General features: G+C 35.9%; 1 protein-coding gene across 11 annotated transcripts in view; it reads left to right on the top strand.

The window, feature by feature from the left end:
- The window catches only part of TENM3 (teneurin transmembrane protein 3), a 766,204-nt gene that overhangs the window by 631,304 nt on the left and 115,737 nt on the right, over positions 1–19,163 (top strand). For all 11 annotated transcript variants that reach the window (XM_036228685.1, XM_036228689.1, XM_036228687.1 and 8 more), the window contains one exon: positions 10,542–10,664. In XM_036228685.1, coding sequence (XP_036084578.1) covers positions 10,542–10,664 — 123 coding nt within the window. The remainder of the gene's footprint in view (positions 1–10,541; positions 10,665–19,163) is intronic.

The raw sequence follows: 19,163 nt of genomic DNA, 5'->3' as shown, positions 1-19,163 counted from the left end.
GGAGACCACCAAATGCAGAAAGCAAACTGACAGTGTGAGCAAGACTTCTAGGGATCAGAGATGACCTCTTCCTCTGAATTGTGCTTTGAAGTAAATTGCCACTAATGCTCCATAAATATCCATTAGTAATAGTTAGGATAAGTTTATAACTAAGGTAAGCGCCTCTCCAAGTGATCCCAGATTAATGGGGGCCGCTGGAACACTGGATTCCCGGGCCTTTTTCCTACCCTGCCTGGTGAGTTGAGAAGGTCAAGGGAGACTGGTATCATCTGTCAAAGTTACTACTACTTAGTGGGGGTGGCGAAGTGGGTGCCACACCACACTGCTTCTCTTCTGAAACAGAATCTGATAAGGTATACGCTGACTATGTTTTTGCTGATGAATGAATGATGAACGACAAAGTACGTGAACTGGTTGTGCCCAGAGTCCTGAAAGGCCATTGACTTTTTTTAAAGTTGCCATTTGACAACCACACATGCGCGCGCGCGCACGCACACACACACACACACACACTCGCAAATCATATTATCTCTCTCAAATGTAACCTTTTGAAGAAGGAGTGAATTAATATGAAGGGAATGTTTTTCCGGATTTTGCTATATTTTAGTATACCAACCCTCTTCTAAGAATCTCCATAGCCCTAATAGTTGGATCTTCTAATAATGATAATTAAAGTATCTTAAATTTCCAAAAAATTGTAAATTTCAGGTCTATTCAACTACTTTTACAAAAAGTCAAAACCAGCCGAGAAAAAAATGTTATGCTTAAGTAGCTTATTAGCATATATATACATTTGTTACATAAAAGTCAATATAGCTCTTAAAGCTATTACGGAAGAGAGGAATCCAGATAAAAATCAAGTCAGTACAACAAGCCTTTGAATAATGAGCACATCCATAGGGTTTCGATGGCAAAGCCGCTAATAACTGTCACTAATGAATCCTCTGTTATGTACATTTCACGATAACAGCAAACTCAGTATTTTGGCAAGCAGGGAATAGTCTATAAAGCATGTAAATTATTTCATTTTGTATTTTCAATGTTTTTGAAATACGTCCCTCTTATCAGATTCTTTAATGTTGACAACCGTTACCTCAAAGACTCTCTAGCTTATTGATAATGATTGGCCCCTTTGGGCAGCTCATCATGGTGGTGAACACTTTGTTCTTTCCATTAGATTGGAGAATGACTGCTTCTTTCATTCAGAGAGCGGATCCTGGAAATAAGAGAAAACTAACGGCACATTAGGAAATCAGTCTGTTTTAGAAATCTTGACTTAATTCCCTTGGTGACAGAAACAACAGCTTGATTTTCCTAAGCCTCCGTCAGTTTCAGCACTGGCTGTCAGTGGGCAGCTGGAATTACTGTTTCCTAAACAGCATCCTCAAACATATTACACTGAATCCACACAGCTAAGGAAGAAAAAAAATGTAGTTAAATTTAAAAGTATAATTTTAATATTATTATTTATAAAAGAATATGAGTCAAATATTTTAGCAGAAACAAACCTACATAGCTAAATCACTATTTGCTCATCAAGACATTTTGTAGCCAGTGTGATTCTACTTTTCCATTAATGACAAAATACCAAAAAGGTAGAAAGGAAAAATACACAGCATAGAAATATAAAATATTAACAACCATTTCTAACCTCCTTACTCCCCCCTCTAAAAAATACCATTAGTTCATATAGCTTATGATTTCAGTATGTTGTAATACTCAGAGAAACTTGCTACGTCAAGTGTTGGTTCCTTTGGATAGCAAGGTATCTTATAATTGAGATAATTTCCTTTTCCTTACTGACCTTGAGTACATATTAATATGAAAGCTTTCAAAGAAATATTGACTTTAAAAGAACTATATTTGGGTCGCCAAGGTCTGGACTATTAATATAATATTAGCCTTAAAGTTATTAACAAAATAATGGAATAGAATGCCAAAGTATTGCCTAACACATTCTGTCAACATGTGTGTGAACACAGCAGGAAATACAAAACAAAAGATAATTTATGGAAAACTATGTATTCCTAATGACTGTTTAAACCAGTAGGGGTCCAGGGTAGAAACTGTTGTCTTTACATGAGGTGCTTTCATTTTACATTGAAAACTTGGTTACATTCTGCAAGCATGTGTCAAATCAAATTGTTGCCTTATATTTAAGAATATTTTTATTTTTTCTCTGTAAAATCTAATCATTGCATGTGTGCATTATATATATTGATATATTCGTGAAACTAAAACATAAAATGAGAAAATTTTGCTTTCAAAACCCAAGATATCCAAGGTGCCTTATGCATACAACGATAGTTTGACTTCATATAATTATATTTTATTTTAAAATAAAAACAGCGGAACATTGGTATCCTAATATGTTGATGCCTTATTGATGCCATGTATTTTTTTCCTATGCTCAGTGATTTAGCCTAAATATTTATAGTTTAAAATATATTGACACATTATAGAATAAAAATCTGGAAGATACCTTAGAGATCATCTGGTGAAGACTCTTCAGATTTTTATTTAATCGAGAAATCTAAGCCTCAGAGAAGCCTAGTGACTTGCCAAGGCTCCACAGCTAGTTAGAGCCAGAATCAAGACTGGGACCCAGGGTTCTTTTAACATTAAAGGCTCCACAAGACAAAACAAACTATCTCTGTTAAAAACCATGCTCTTAACTATAAAAGGTCAGATTCTGATTTCTTTTTCTTGCAACTTCTGATAACATGTTCTTAATGAATTTCAGATTATTTAGTGGAAAATGTACCATAGTCAATGTGAGCGGAATTACAAGAAAGAGAAACTTTAGACCTAAGCTCGCTTAGATGAACTTTCAAGATTTTGGAGCTTCAACAAAAATAAATTGCAGACATTTTCAGCTTGATATTTTTATAGTCAGTTTTTCTTAGCAGATTCTGGTTCTCCCATTATCTCATATTTTTTGTCTTTGCGAGAATGTTTGCTTGATCTTGTAATATTAAGCAGCATTTAGCCAATAATGGTAGGCATGCTAAGATCCATACTCTTAAGCGCCAAAACCTGAGAGTGTACTCTTCAGGGTTCTGGTGGCATAAGCTACATTCAAGTTTCTGATGGCAAAGGTGTTTGCCTCTGTGTTCACTTCACAACATCCCCTGTAATTTTGCTCCAAGGTTCTGGCAGATTGCTGGACCATGTCACCAGCTGTCACCACCCCTCCTTCCCATCCATATTTGGCAGTATCTGAGAACACAAGCCATGCCAGTAGAAATAATAGTAGCTGTGATAACAACTCCAATGGCATGGTCCCCAGAGACAAGATCAAATTTTGGCACTTTTTCTCTCAACATGGAATTTAAAATGGCACTGAATTTGCTACTTGGTGGTGTATAATTTTCTTTAATTACACATTTTGGTTTCAAGTGTTCCACACGCTGACTTTTAAGTATCAAACCAACACATATTGGTTAAAAACAATGGCATACCCTTTTCTTCAATGGGGAGGAGGTAAAATAACTATAATACCAGAGATTCTTTTCATCTCCATCATCCGTGAAAAATAAAAGGAACGTATGCTGTAATTCTTCTCTCACTTGAATGGTCTTGGAGCTTAAAAGAAAATTTCACCGATCAATCTTTACTAGTATATTGTCTCAAAATTATTTCAATTAATGAAGTTTTTTTCTTAACATTTACTGGGTAAGCCTACAGGAGGGAAAAAAAAAACCAAGAGGTTATAGAATGAATGCTTTTGAACTATATAAGAAGTACTTTCATTTTAAACAGGTTAAAATTGATTACAATCTAAGAATACCACAAGCAACCTAAAAGGATGTAGTCTAGAATAGACTATTTGGATATTAGTAACATAAATTGCAATAGTGATTGATGGCTTAATGTTCATGTGAGTCACTCCTACAGTTACCATTACAATTTTTTATCATTGACTTAGGTGATAGTAGAAAAAGTATGCTTATTAATTTTCTAGATGGAAAATGTCAGATATTACAAGTAATTCAAAAGAGTTCTGACTGGGAATGGTCCTGGAAGTTGATGTTCTCCTGCCCCGAGACAGAGAGAGGAATGACACAGTAGTCCCCTCTTAAGCATGATTTTATTTTCTGAGGTTTCAGTTACCTACAGTCAACCACAGTCCAAAAATATTAAACGGAAAATTCAAGAAATCGACAATTTATAAGTTTTAAATTACACACCATTCAGAGTAGCGTGATGAAATCTCATGGCATCCCTCTACATCCCACCCAGGATGTGATCATTTCTTTGTCCAGTGTCTACACTCTGTGGACACTTCCCTCCGGTGAGTCACTGAGTAGCCATCTTGGTGATCAGACCAGCTGTCTCAGTATCGCAGTAGTTCAGGTCACCCTTATTTTACTTAGTAATGGCTCCCAAATGTAAGAGAAGTGCTGCTGGCAATTTGGATGTTCCAAAGAGAAGCCGTAAAGTACTTCCTTTCAGTGAAAGCTGAAAGTTCTCTACTTAATAAGGAAAGAAAAAGAATCGTATGCTGGGGTTGCTGAGATCCATGGTAAGAATGAATCTTCCATCTGTGAAAGTTTGAAAAAGAAAAAAATTGTAAAAAGGGTGAGTACAGTACAATAAGATGTTTTGAGAGAGAACACATTCACATAACGTATTACAGTATATTATAATTTTTCTATTGTTAATCTCTTATACTATGTCTAATTTATAGATTAAACTTTATCATGGGTATGTATGTATGTATATGAAAAAACATAGTCTATGTAGAGGGTTCAGTACTAGCCTAGGTTTCAGGGTCCCACTATGGGTCTTAGAGCTTATCCCTCAAGGTCAAAGGGGGACTAATGTAATATTCCATCATATGTATATACCACATTTTTTTTTATCTAGTCTTCTGTTACTGGACATTTAGATTGCTTCTACGTCTTGACTATTGTGAATAGTGCTGCAATGAACATGGGTGTGCAAATACATTTTTGAGATTTGGTTTTAATTCTTTTGGGAGGTATACCTAGAAATGGGATTCTGGATCATATGGTAGTTCTAGTTTTAATTTTTTGAGGGACTGCCACACTGTTTCCGTAACAGTAGCACCCTTTTACAATCTCACCAACAGTGCACAAAGGTTCCAGTTTCTCCACATCCTCACCAGGACAAGTCGTAATATTTTTAAACTACAGACCAGTCTGGGAACGCCATGGACTGATGGTTTAACTCAGTACATGAATTCGTATAATCATATTGCTTTTCTTCTAACCCCGGAGATTTGCACTGAAGGAAGCCTTTCCTCACCCTTCCTGTTTCTTCCTACCTGATGGAGTCAATTGTCATTCTTCTCTACTGCGTCTTTACTCTGTGTGTCCCTTCATTCTGGTTACCCTGGGGGGCTGTACCATAGGCTGTTGTAACTGCCTCACCTGTCACCTTTTAGGAAGGAAGACCTGGAAGCCTTGCAGAGAAAAGCACTTGCAGGGAGGATTTAGGGAAGGTAAAAACAGACATTCTTTAGTGATGTTATGTGTTATATAGACTGCTTTTAAATAAAAATTTTAATTTAAGCATAATATCCATTTAGAAAAGTATACATATCGTAAGTGAACACACCAGTGAATCTGCCTCCCAGACAGAAAAACAGAATATTATTAAGCACTACAGAAGCCCCTCTATTGACTCCCCCAGTTGTTACCTGCCCCCTCCTCCCTAGAGGTAATCATTCTGGTGACTTTTTTTCCTATCAGTTGATATTACCTGCGTTGAACTTCACACACATGGACTTGCACAGTACTCAAGTTTTCTATGAATGGATTCTCTTGCTCCATATTATGTTTGTGAGACTTAATCATATTGTTGCATCTGACAGTGGTTCATTCATTTACATTGCTGTATAGAAGTCCATTATATGACTTTACTATAATTTTATCCATTTTACTACTGGCAGACATGGTTATTTACAGTTTGGGCCTATTATAAATAATGCTCTATGAACATTCTTGTTCATGCCTTTGGGTGCTATGAGTATATATATTTCTATTGGATATATAAACAGAAGTTTGTAGACCAGCTGGGGACTTTCCACCATTTATAAGATTGTTAATGTAGAGAAAATACATTTCAATTCCAAACAAGCAACTTACAAATGATCTTGCAAAATATGACCATTTATAGTTGGTAAACATCTTGTGTTTGAAAGCCAATTTTAACAAGTGGATAACTTCCGATTATAATTTGCTGCTGAGATAAAGTAACAATTTCTGGGAAAAACTTTTAAATTTTTTTTAATGTGAATGCTCGGTTTTAATTCATAACAATTTAGACAAGTAGGAAAACAGCACAATGTAGTAAAAGGAATCCTGAAATAAGGTCGGGAGATCTGGTATCATGAGCCTTCTTTATTCAGTAACTTTTTAAAAGGCATTGGGTAACTCACTGACCTTCTGCCAGCCTTTTTCCTCCTCATACGACAGCGATAATGATCCTCGTCCCATGATACATTATTAGAAAATAATACACGTAAAGATATTTTTAAAAAATGAAAAACACTGAATCAGACATATAATATTATTGCCATCATCCACAAATTCCATTCTTCCTTGGATAACATTTTGGAATATATGGAAATAGCAATATAAAACTATAAAACGTGATATCATAAATAAGTTTTAAAGATTAAGTCTATGTAAACATGATTTCTGTTTCTTTAAAATGCATAAGTATAGTGTTTACTTAGGTAATTTTTAAATTGTCTTTTAAGACTTGGAGTTAAACAAAATAGCCTGTTAATTTCATCATCATCATCATATCGCTGTAAAAATATTTTGAGACAATGTAAGTATAGTTGGAAAGTACTCGAATAGAAGAACAGTGCCTGGAATACGCTGCCACCTATTAAGACCTTTGCCCACACTCCATCCCCAAATACCGTGTCTGCCTTCAGTTTCTAGACCTAGTAAAGAAGCATCATCTGTAGCCCGTGGCCTTTACAGAAGTTGTATTTCACTTCCTCCTGTGTGGATTTTCACACTCCATAGCCCTCTGGTCAGATAGAGAGGAGTGTCATGGTATGCCTCTGTTATCAGAAGGCCTTGGTTTAAGGTCAAGGTTCACTGCTTACTTGCTTAGAACCGTAAACTCTCAAAAAGCCTCGGTTTTCTCAGATTTGAAATGAAAAAAAAAAAAAGTAATGGTAACTACTCAATGGAGACTTTGTGAAGATTGAATGAGATAATTCAGGAGAAGCACTAGCAGAACAACACAGAGTGCGTGCTCAACGAATGTTTTATTTTTAAAAAATATTTCATTAGTGTCTTAACACCAGCACTGAGAACACTGTTGGTGGCTACAAGAATGCCAAGTATCGCTGCCAGCTATACCTCCTCGCCTAAGCTGAATGGCCAGAGCGGTGAGGGACTCGGAAGGGCACGGAGCTCCCGGCCACTTCTGGACACTCTTCCTACACCCTCTGTTCAGTCATGCTTAAGCCAAGAATCCGCTGTACCAGTCATGAAGAGTGGCAGCAAATGCCTTCCTGCGGGTTCAAATCTGCTTTCCAGCTCAAGCATTGAAGAATTGGGCTCATCTTCTTTATTACAGATGTATTTCATTTCACTAATTTTCCCTTTGTTTATCTGCCAAGACATCGCATATAGTTTTTATTACACCAGTGCTCAGTAATTTCTGTAGCATTTTGACTTTTATGAGTTTGCCGCCTTTATCCCTCTCTTTCTCTCTTCCCCTCACTCCCACCCATCCCTCTCTTTCTTTCTCTTTCTCTCACCGACTTTGGAGTCAATCTCACCAACACCCTGTATTTGTATAAATATCTTAAGTTATGCATAATGAGTGTCAAGAGCTTCACTAAGTACCAAACAGCAATATTTTCAAAGTACATAATATTCTAAAAACAAACAACTTGTTGGTCTCTGTTTTCAATGCAGTGTTAAACAAGACATAATATTGGGTATGGTTCTCATTATATGACATCTTCGGTAGAACCCAAATCCCATTTTATTGAGATTCTCTGTAATTAAAAATATATAATAGAGATGTTGCCCATCTGACAAAAAATGAAATAGCTTTCAAAACACAAACGTAATGTTACTTTTTGACATTTGACATCTGCATATGATCCCATGGGTTATCTCTCCTCTTCAAAGTCTATTAAAACCAAGAAAATGAACAAATCTATGATTCAAGAGACTTTTTATGTTACATAAAAGCTCACAATGATGACACATTATTTTGTGTAGAAACTTTGACCCTTTTGGAATATTTATCATTGCTATGCCAACGTATGTCTGTCAAACCTTTTACTGTATGCAAAAGTAGCTCCCGTTTGATTCAAAAATTGCTGAAATAGCTGAAGCTTGAAAAATGTGCGAAGTGATGGATGTTTAGAAAGCGCTTGACATTTTGCCACTCAAACCTACATAATTTAATGCAAAATGACTCGCAGTTATACCTCTTTACAAATTGATGATTTGTAAATTCAAGAATTTCATAACCTATATCTTAATCCTCGAAAAATCATATTTTAACATGAATTACTGGTGAACTGTAATTCAAACAGGGACTTAGAGTATAAATATTAGTTACATATATACAGGGTAGATGTAGCTATGTTTGTATCTATGTTTGGTATATTTCTTACTATAGCATGATTTTATATCAGGTATTGTTAACAAAAGAATGTGAGACTGGTAATAGAAGTTCCCCAAACTGTTGAGTCTTTTCTAAAAACTCAGTTATATATAGTACTAGCAGACTTTCACTCAACTACTTTTCATATAGCATTACACTAAGGCAATCAGTTATTAGCAATGTAACTCTCTGTTAGTAGCCTTTTTATGTATTTGATTTACATTTATTAACTTTTCCTTTAAATTATTATATTTTTAGCCACAACTATGTTTTACTTATATTTTTAAATCTCAGGAAACAGAATGCATTTAGTTGACAGATACTTATCAAGACCTACTGGGTATCGGGCAGTGTATAAGGTAACTGAGATACAAAAGTGAACTAAAAAGTCTTGGAAGAGGTGAGCTTCACTCAGTCAGGGAGGCTTCCCAAGAAGCTGACACCTGCCGTCTGAGTGAGGAATGAGAATTTCACAGTAAGTGGAGAGCATTGCAGACAGAGGGACTGTTTATTGAGAGGTACCATGGTCTGGTCGGGTGACTTCAAATAGTCCATTAATCTGGAGTGCAGAATAAGTAAATGAAATATCTCTCTACTAAGAGCTGTCCTGTTATGTGCCAGCTATCCTATCCTTCATATGTGCTGCCCAGGAAGTTCACAGCAATTAAATGAGGTAGGTTTAACCAGCTTCATTTTTAAAGTAAACCTAATGTTGCGCAATAATTTGTCCAAGGTTAAATCCCGGATTGAGGACTGAACCAAAATCTCACTACATCTAAAGCCCTGGCTCTACGCTGTGCCAGTTTAATGTTGTTACTACATATACCGAATATTTAATAAGGGCTTTTTGACAGTGGTAGTCATCACACTGGTTCCAACAATGCTTTTTAAACACAAGTCTTTCTCCACCTCTCATGTAAATTTCAATATGTATAGTGAGTAAATAATGTCAGATAATGTAAGAAAAATTCTCTTTCATGATATGGTGATAGGACCGTCACTAGGTTTCCCTATTTAGCCTTCCTTAGGAATTAATTCGTAAACTGTATTCTTCAGAACACAAATGAATGTTTAGTAAGTGTTAATGGTTAATATGGCAATGATTATTCTAAATATTTTTAATAAGTTAAGAAAAATAATACATAAAAATGTAAAATTATATTACATGTACAAATTTACAACTATGTTGTCTTCTAATGATCTATTTCTAAATATTTTAAAGACAGAAAATTAGTAAATACGCTTACAAAGTTTTAATAAATGTATAAGATTATCATACCGACATTAGAAACTCTACATGAAATTACCTGACACATGTGCATGTTGCTTGATCTGTGCCATTGCTGAATTGTATGTTATAAATTCAAAATCAATTCACCTTAAATTTAGAATATTCAAATATTATTATATTTTGTGCATCTGAATCCATTCTGATCCTCTCACACACCAACAAATTCTTCATCTGTGAGACCAATTTTTGCTTTACCTTGATCCAATGAATAAGCATCATGTCTCTTGAGAACCTAGAAATATTGCAGTAAAGTATTTATGCATGTAAAAATGGACTGTGGTCAAGTAAGTTTGGCAAGTGCTGCTCTACATATAGCACTTGCTTAAATGGTGGTAAAGAGTGGAACTCGGGTGTAGCTGAGTAAATAATCATTCATTCCTAAGAGTTTCCCTGTACCAATTGTTGAGTAATACCACATCATTGTTAGTTAAGGTGCAGCCACATTGCACTGAATTGCTGCCTCAATTTCATTTGTGTGAGGAACTGTTTTCTAATTTTTATTAAATAATTATCCTTGGTGTTTCAGAACATGGACATTTCAACTTTCTATATAACGATTGTTATAAACATGTTTATCATTTGCTCTGTTGCGAAAAGCAGCAGACCCTTAACAACTTGTGTTCTTTACCCCCAGCAATGCATCTGTTTGGCCTCAACTGGCAGTTACAGCAGACTGAAAATGACACATTTGAAAATGGAAAAGTGAATTCTGATACCATGCCAACAAACACTGTGTCATTACCTTCTGGCGACAATGGTAAGAGGGAGAATTATGTGTCCTGTGTTTTTATAGTGATGTCTCTTTCCATAAATTTATTTTTACCCATGTTACATCCAGCTTTATATGGGAGAGAGAAAAGGTTTTGAAATTACAGATGTCACCTTCTAATGAGTAGTTTTTATTCATTTACTTGAAAGATTGAAAATTTACATTTTTATTATAGGAATAATACTATATTCTGCCTTCTGATTTGATGGCTAGGCCTGTCTTCCTTTCCCTCCTGCAAGTGTGTGTTTTGTTTTAGTCTGTAAATAGGTTATGATTCAGCGTATCATCTCCTATATTACCTTGGGTGTATTAAGCCTTCTTCACTCAACTAATATGTGGAGTTGGAATACTATATTAATTCTGTTATAAAAGCTTTTAAATGCAAAACATATTAAAGGATTATAATGTATTGACCTTTCCTCTGCTTGCCCTTTCTCTAAACCTTTAAAAGTTTGCACTTAGAACTAACAGACTTTCAAATCAATTGGCTCTGAATTAAAAATAGAATTTAAGAGAATATATTTCACTTTTCCAACATAAACACACAGAATGCTCTATTTCATTTTTCTGATATAAACACCCATACGTAGTCTTATGTATGTATATTTGTATTATATATCATTTTATATGTTTGTGTGTGTATATATATTTGTTGGGTATTTGACATCCTCTGATTTTTTGAGAAATATCATAATACTTTATATCTCAAAGCAACCAGATCCAGACACCTTTTTCTGTCACATGATAAATATATTTTCTGTCACATGATAAATATATAACATTTGCCTTTAAGCATTTCCCCAGCTTTTATTCCTCTTTTCCTCTTCCTATCTAGTGCATTTGTATTCTGCTTTGGCATCAATAATGTTCATTTTCATGTGGCTAGTTTCTTTGCAAGTTTAGAAAGAAGCTATTTTTATTTATATATATATATGTATATAATCACATACTTGTCTATATTTCTATATATGATGCTATGTTACATATTCCCATTGATTGTGACTAATGCTTTTACTATTTTTTTTGTTCTTCTCTTTCCCATCTTCTGTTTCATTTTAACAATAATGCTTTATGACACTTTCTTCTTAGCCGAGGAATTTTATAGGGCTTTAGATTTTCATAGTAATAATAAATTCCCCCACCCCAGCCCCTGTATGGGGCCTTTCAATACAAAAAGTTCTACGCGTGACCCAGAACTATAAGCTGGTGACTGATATGTCGCTGCACCTAAAGTAAACGGTGGCAGTCACTGCACTGTGGATTAAAGTAGCATGAAAACACTCTCTTCGAATTAAAACTGTGGGTGGGAAATTTCAATTAAATAAAATGTAATCACTTTAAACGATTGTTTTTTAATACAGTGATAATACGCATATGAATAGATTAAGTAACTACACAAAAATTAAGAGTATTTATCTTTGGCTTATATGGATTGAAATTTCGACTGTCTCCAAAAGTGGGTGGTTGCTGTGAAAATGGTCCAGCAGCACTTAGTGAGCTCACACGTAGGGAACTTTTTTACAGACTGAAGAAATTATATTAAAGAGAAAAAAGCTGATGGTAAACATTTTATTTATTTTACAACATCCTAACCTTTAATTATGACTAAAATGAAAAGGATGACACCAGGAAAGCTATGGATTCAGAGTCCCTCCCACAGCCTCCGCGCTGGCTCCCGATATTTTGCCAGGGAATCCCTCGGTTCGAATCAGCATTCCCGAGCTCACATGAGCCTAGACTCAAATCCTAGCTTCTGCATCTACTGACTTTGTAACCTTGGAAGCTGCTTAGTAGTTCAGATCTGCAAGAAAATTTTAGTGCAACCCTGGAATAGACTGTGTAGGATAATATCAGCTCAGACATTGGAAGAATGTTGTGTAAATTATGGCTTCAGAAATCTCTATGGAGCTGATAGACTTTTAAACTTCTATTCACTATGACCGCAGTAAGAAACACATGTTATATCAAAATCCAGATATGCATACATGCATACATCTGAAATGTTTCCCCCCGAAAATAGTATATTCTCATTCTGTAAAGTGCACCTTGGTATGTTGTTCCATTTTACTGTATTTCCCCTTTACAAATGCTAGTTGAAACTCATTCAGATAATTTCACAATTTACAAAGGATTGTGATCCACTGTTTCAAAACCACTGCTATGGAAGTCCCCGTCTCTGAGAGGGATTGAGTGCCCCGCGTGACTGTAGAATGCATTGTGTACGGTTACCTGTGCCTGTAGAACATCTGTATATACATGTGAGTAAAGTAGCTTCTTCCTAGCCTCCCACATAAGGAATAGATAGAAGATGCCCCAGAATGAGTTCAGTACAGTGCAAAAGAACTGATCTCCCTGCCAACTAGACTAGGGAATTCAAAGGAATTCCTTTCGTCCAAAAGGTGACATGAATAACAGTCACTTGTTGTCTTCTTTATTATTTCTCAAATAGGAAAAGAAATCCTAAGGCATTCTTATTTCCATTTTTTCAAGTAAATAGTTTTGGTATATATCCTTAAATACTTACAGACCTGAGCTGCAGGGGGCATGAGGGGACTTTATTTACAGGAAAAGAGGTACCTTAAAAGCACTGCTTTTAAGCCTCCACGATGGACCTGCAATGTTCATCCACCGTCATCCACTACTTTGGTTTCATAATCCGTCCACAGAAGCAGATCATAAGATCTCTTTGGAACTTCTAGGAGATTATAACCCTTAAGAAAGCCTTAGAATTATGAACGAAACTCACCAGGAGAATTAATTGTGCCAAGCATAATGAGAAAATTACTTTGTGGCTTCTAAATGCAAAACTTATTATGCAGTCCTATTTTGTTCCTATCATATAAACATAATTCTAAGGAACAATCATGGTGTTAAGGGTTTAGTAAATTCCCTGCTTTTCTTTTAAGTGAATAGTGAACTGAAGCTTTCAAATGGTATTTAATATTTAAAAGAAAAATATCTATTACATGCTATGATCCTTTACTGATTATTCTTGAGACTGCAGATTTGACTATAGATTTTAAAGATGAGATGTCAGAAGAGTAGGGTCTCAGGCAAAACTGATGGAAGTGGACAATGTAAGTAAAGAGGTGAGCACACAGTTTTTAGCTCAAACACTAGTCCCTTCCCAGAAACTAAAATTATTCCCCTGGACCAAGGAATTCATTTAGCCTAATGTTCTGGAAAGAATCACACAGACCTCTATTCAAGTCCTAGCTCCATCATTTATTTACTTTGTAACCTTGAGCAACTTACTTAACCTCTTTGAGCCTCAATTTCCTCACACATAGAGAGGGGATAATAATACCTATCGCTTGGCTCACCAACTTCAATAGTCTGGCAGCCCTACTGTATTTCCCTTGCAAACTCGCCCTTCCACACCTCTCAACAAATCTTCCTACTGTACTCAAAACTCCAGTCCCTCAGCTCTCTCAGCAGATGACTCTGCATTCTATTCAACAACAAAAGGAAACCTCAGAGGGAGTTCTCTTAATTTTCTGTGAACAAATCTCAATTGCCGTGTGTTTGGACTTACCATCGCACTCTTTTCTCACCATATTCAGGGCTAATCTTTTCCTGAGTACTCCTGATCCCATCCTGTATCTTCAAAATTTCCCCACTCTGCTGGCACCTTCCAGTCAACGTCTGACCGTTCCGAAGCCTCTCGACGTCCTTAAAAATACATAAATAATCCCTTGAGTCTATTCCTAGTCTAGCTTCTCCCTGTCTTTCTCTTCCCTTGCAGCCAGCCTTCTTGAACAGAGTATTCATATTCACTATTTTCCTTTCCTTCTTTGTCTTCCACTTACTCCTGTGACGATATGGCTTCTGCAATCCTCCTTTCTAATGACTGTCCTCTACCACCATCACTCATTACAACTGATGTCTTCCAGAGCTGTCAGTCGCTATGGCAGTAGCATCAATGAATACCCTTCGATCTTTATCACATTTGAGTTCTCGGTAACATTTAATAGTTAACCAGTCCCTCCTCATTGAATATTGTTTTCCCTTAGCTTGTGTGATACTTCATTCACCTGGGCTTTCTTCCTCACTTTTTGACAGCAACATTTTAGTTCATTTAGTTGACTCGTCTTCCTCTGCCTTATCCCTACACACTGCTGTTGCTCAGTACTCTCCTCTTTTTAGAATATAATCACTCTGCTTTCTCTCATTCACTCTCTGGCTGCGGTTGCCTTCAATGTGCTGTGTTACATTCTGTGTGCTCCCAAATCAATAAGTGCAGCCTAGATCTCTTTCCTCGAGCTCTAGACATCACCTACACAAAATCTATCCAAATAGCTTTGGAACACGTCCACCTGGCTGCCTTCCAAGCATCTCAAACTCCATGCATCTAAAAACCAAACCCATCATACTTCAGTTATCTATTACTGCATAACAAACCACATCAAAACTCAGTGGCTTAACAGAACAATTTGTTCTCTCATGGTTCTGTAGATTGACTAGGTAATTCTTATGTTTTTCTTGAGTCTCTCATGCAATTGCTTTCAGATTTCAGCTGGGTCTGTTTGAAAGCTCTACTGAGCTGGTAGTCTAAGATAACTCACTCACACAACCGGCAGTTGATGCTACCTGTTGTCTAAAGCTTAACAGTGACTTTTGACTGGAGTATCTAAACATGGCCTCTGTGTGGCTTGTGCGTCTCAGAGCATAGCAGCAGGTTCCGAAGAGGAGAGTCCCAAGAGGGAGCATTCAAAGAGTAAAGGCTTCTGGAGTATTGGACATACTAGGGTAGCACTTCCATCATATCTTAATGGTCAAGAAAATCAGTAAAATGAGCCCAGATTAAGGAAAGGAAAATAAAACTCACCTGTTGCCCCAGGAAATGACAAGGGCACATTGCATAAGGGCAAGAGGGATGGAAGATATTGTGGCCATCTTTGGAAAACACAATTGGCCTATTATCTTTCTTTCCAAATTTGCCTCTCTTTCAGGGCTTTATGTATCAGCAAATGGCATCATCGTTCACCTAGTTACCTAAGCCAGAAGTTTACAAGTCATGCCTGACTCCTCCTAGTCTCTCACCTGCCACATTCAGTTAGTCACCAAGTTCTGTCAATTCTAACTCCAGAATATTTCTTGGACCCCTCATCTCTCACATGAGTTACAGAAGCCACTTTCTATCTGAGATGTATGTTTCTAGTTTTGCTGATTCATTCTTCAAACACAAATTTGAGATATCAATACCCTGTCTGACCCCCTTCAGTGACCTAGATTCTGGCCAAAAGCCTGTAAATGACTTACAACGCTCTCCACAATCTGGCTGTTCATCACCCCATGTTATAATGTGGAAACAATATAGCAGAGTGTTAGAGTGTAGGCCCTTGAACCAAACCACCAAGGTCCATATCCTTGTTCTGATTTTTAATGCCTTCTTTACTTGGGAGGGAGAAGTTATATAGCTTCTTTATGACTGCATTTTCTTATCAATTAGAGTGGTCTTGGGTATTCCATGTAAACACTTAAAATGGTATACAGTGCATAGTAAATGCTTGAAAAATGGTGGTTATCGCTATTACTATTAGTATTACTATTTCTGCTCTGTCTCAGGCTTTTAGCACAATTATTGACATGTAAGAGGTACTCAACAAGTATTTGTCGAATGGGTAAATGAAAATAGTATGACTAAATGATCTAAAGTATATAAAGGGTCCAATAGAATGCCTTGTGTAAAGTATGCACAAAACAAATGTTGATACAGTACAGTGGTTAAGAATACGTAGCCACTCCGCTACTCACTGAATGGCTTTAAGCAAATTACCTTCTCTAATCTCTTGTTTCTTCATAGGATAGTAATAAGATTTAAATCAGATAATGCATATAGGCTGCCAAGCAGTGATTGGAAAATGGCAAGTATTTGATACATGTCAGTAATTATTAGTTCACTCTTTTTTCCCCAGTTCAAGGTTATGTATTTGTATTTTTGTAGCAAAATTTTAAGTAGATTCTTAAATTAGCTTCAATAATATCCTCTAAAGCAGTAATAAAATCCTTATCACTAGTTATTTTTATTTTTAGTTATTTGTATTTTATGAAACAAATCTATTCTTAATCTTCCTTTGAATGCATAGTATTCATGCTACATTTATTTAGTGAGCACATATTATATGCCATGCACAGAGCAAGATTCTAAGAATATAGCAGTGAAAAAAAAATGACAGTCACAATAGTTGTTCTCAATGCATGCGAATTTCTAGGCAAGACAGGAATGAAGCAAGAACATTTCAATACAAACTTTATTTGAAAGGAGCAACAAGACAAATGCCAAAATTTAGTATAGAATAATTTGGGATAATATAAGACAAAACAAAAGGTCATAAATTTTGGTTGGTATAACTCTGGCAAATGTCTTCTCTAATCCAAGAAAAAAAAAAAAAACTCTTTTTCATATGAGTTCAAATTGAAAAACTGCAAATATATGTGTATGTGTGTATATACATACATATATATCTTATTTGCCCTGTTTAAACAAAATAACTCAAATTACTTTTAAATTTTCATTATTGTTCATCATGTATCAAATACTAGACAATTTTAGAAAATTAGATTTTGAGCAAGTTAAAGATTGTCCGTGAATTGAAATGATGGGACTAACAGGGCTACAGGACCATTGAGTTTTATTCAGTATTGTTTAGAATATTTGCATTGTTGCAAGGTATAATAGTTCCTTAATTAGGTGCAGTATTGATTTTGTCCATTCAGCTACGTTTGCAAGGTACTTATATTTTATTTCACTTAGCTCATGATATAACACTCTGTGTCCACAATGTTAAGTTACCGCATATGGTGATTTATTAAAAGATGTGTTCTCTCAGAGATCTCAGAGTCAGGGTATGAATCCAAGGTTAGGTCGTAGAATTGGAGGGTGGGCTATTGATTGTCTATAAATGCCTAACCTTGCTTCCTGCCATCTTAATTATCAGTGCCTCCGTGGGACTTACGATAATATTGTTATTTACCCTCTTCAACAACTGAGTTAGACTTTGAGTTGGATTTCTTCTCTCCCTTTCCATTTTAATCATTGTAGGCTTGCTTTCTCATATCATTTACAGGCAGCAAATTCACAATATATGTGGCCAAACATTTAGTAGTTTTTAACTTTCAGTGGTTTTCTGGTATGACATGATAATGTTCAGATACCAAACTTTTTAATTACTGGTATGGTTTCAAATACTCTGTTTTGTCCTTGTGACATCTAGCATTAGTAAACTGTTGTTTACCAGTATCTCAGAGTACAGAATACTTTTTTTAAAGGCATTGTCTGAAAAACACTACTTTACTGAAGTTTTCATATAAATGAGTATCACATGAATAAGGAGGAGGAAATAGCTGTAGCTTTGTGCACAGGGCCTCTTTATGCTTTCACACTCTGACAATTGTATTTTTAAGACATTAAGACTGTTGTGACACATGCTTACTGATGAAAGGAAAAATCACAGTTAGTAGGTGAGAAGATTGCTAGTGGCTCCCACATTCAGGCACAACAGGACACATTGAAAAAAATCTTCAAGATGATACCCTATTGTGTTTGAAGACATGGTACATCACACTCTTACTGTGAAGGCTTTAATTGGTTTGATTCCTAACCTACAAGCTTTGAGTTTAGAATAACTGTGGGGCACTCTGTTGGCCCTGTCTATTTTTTCCTCCATCCTTCCTCCTTTTTCTCTTAGTAAAACCTACAGACAACCTTAGTGTTTCCTATGATCATTCCCAGGTTCAGACTCTGGGGGTTTAAGGATGGAGTGATCTCAGTAAGGGAGGAGAGAGAGCACGAGAACTGGCCTTCCTTTTATTTCCTCTGAAGCCAAAGTTTTCTGGAATTCAGGATATGATGAAAGACATCTGTGTCCAGGCTTTTATCCGAGAGGACCGATGAGCTTCAGAGGAAAAGGTTGTGCAAGTATTTACAAGTTTATCAAACTGTGCCAATGGCTTGCTGACTTCCAGGTGTGTTTACAATCAGTAAAGAGCACTTGAAGATCCTAACACTACTGACCATACTTGACTTGACCAAATTAGAGAAGGGCCATGACTTGAAAAGCAATAGTGCACGATTTAAAAAGACAAAGCCTCTTCAGAGAACTCTAGTCCCCTGACATTTAAACTAGAGGCTTTAGCAGGAATGTTATACTAATCTAAGCTGCCGGGTCGGTGAATTTAAGACGAGAAAAAGCAGCAAAGTCCTTCTATCTCCACAGCACTGATTATAATTAGAAGTCAGATCTGCATCTATCTTTAAGAAATGATGCATTCTAAGATTTTAACTCAAAATAAATTTTTTATAAATAGTGTAATTATTTAAAGCAAATAGATTTAATAGGCTCCTAAAAATGAGATTCGTATTTCATAGGAAGGGCAATAATAGATCACGATCTTCATATCATTTTGTTTTTGTGCCCCTAAAACAAAATATGTATACAAATTTAAATTAAATTTTATTTCCTGTGAGCATAATACTCTTAAATG

This window comes from Rousettus aegyptiacus, unplaced genomic scaffold, assembly GCF_014176215.1.
Source record: "Rousettus aegyptiacus isolate mRouAeg1 unplaced genomic scaffold, mRouAeg1.p scaffold_m13_p_11, whole genome shotgun sequence".
Classification (NCBI taxonomy): domain Eukaryota; kingdom Metazoa; phylum Chordata; class Mammalia; order Chiroptera; family Pteropodidae; genus Rousettus; species Rousettus aegyptiacus.
Note: the sequence above shows the minus strand (reverse complement) of the source record. Positions and strands in the feature narration are given on the sequence as shown.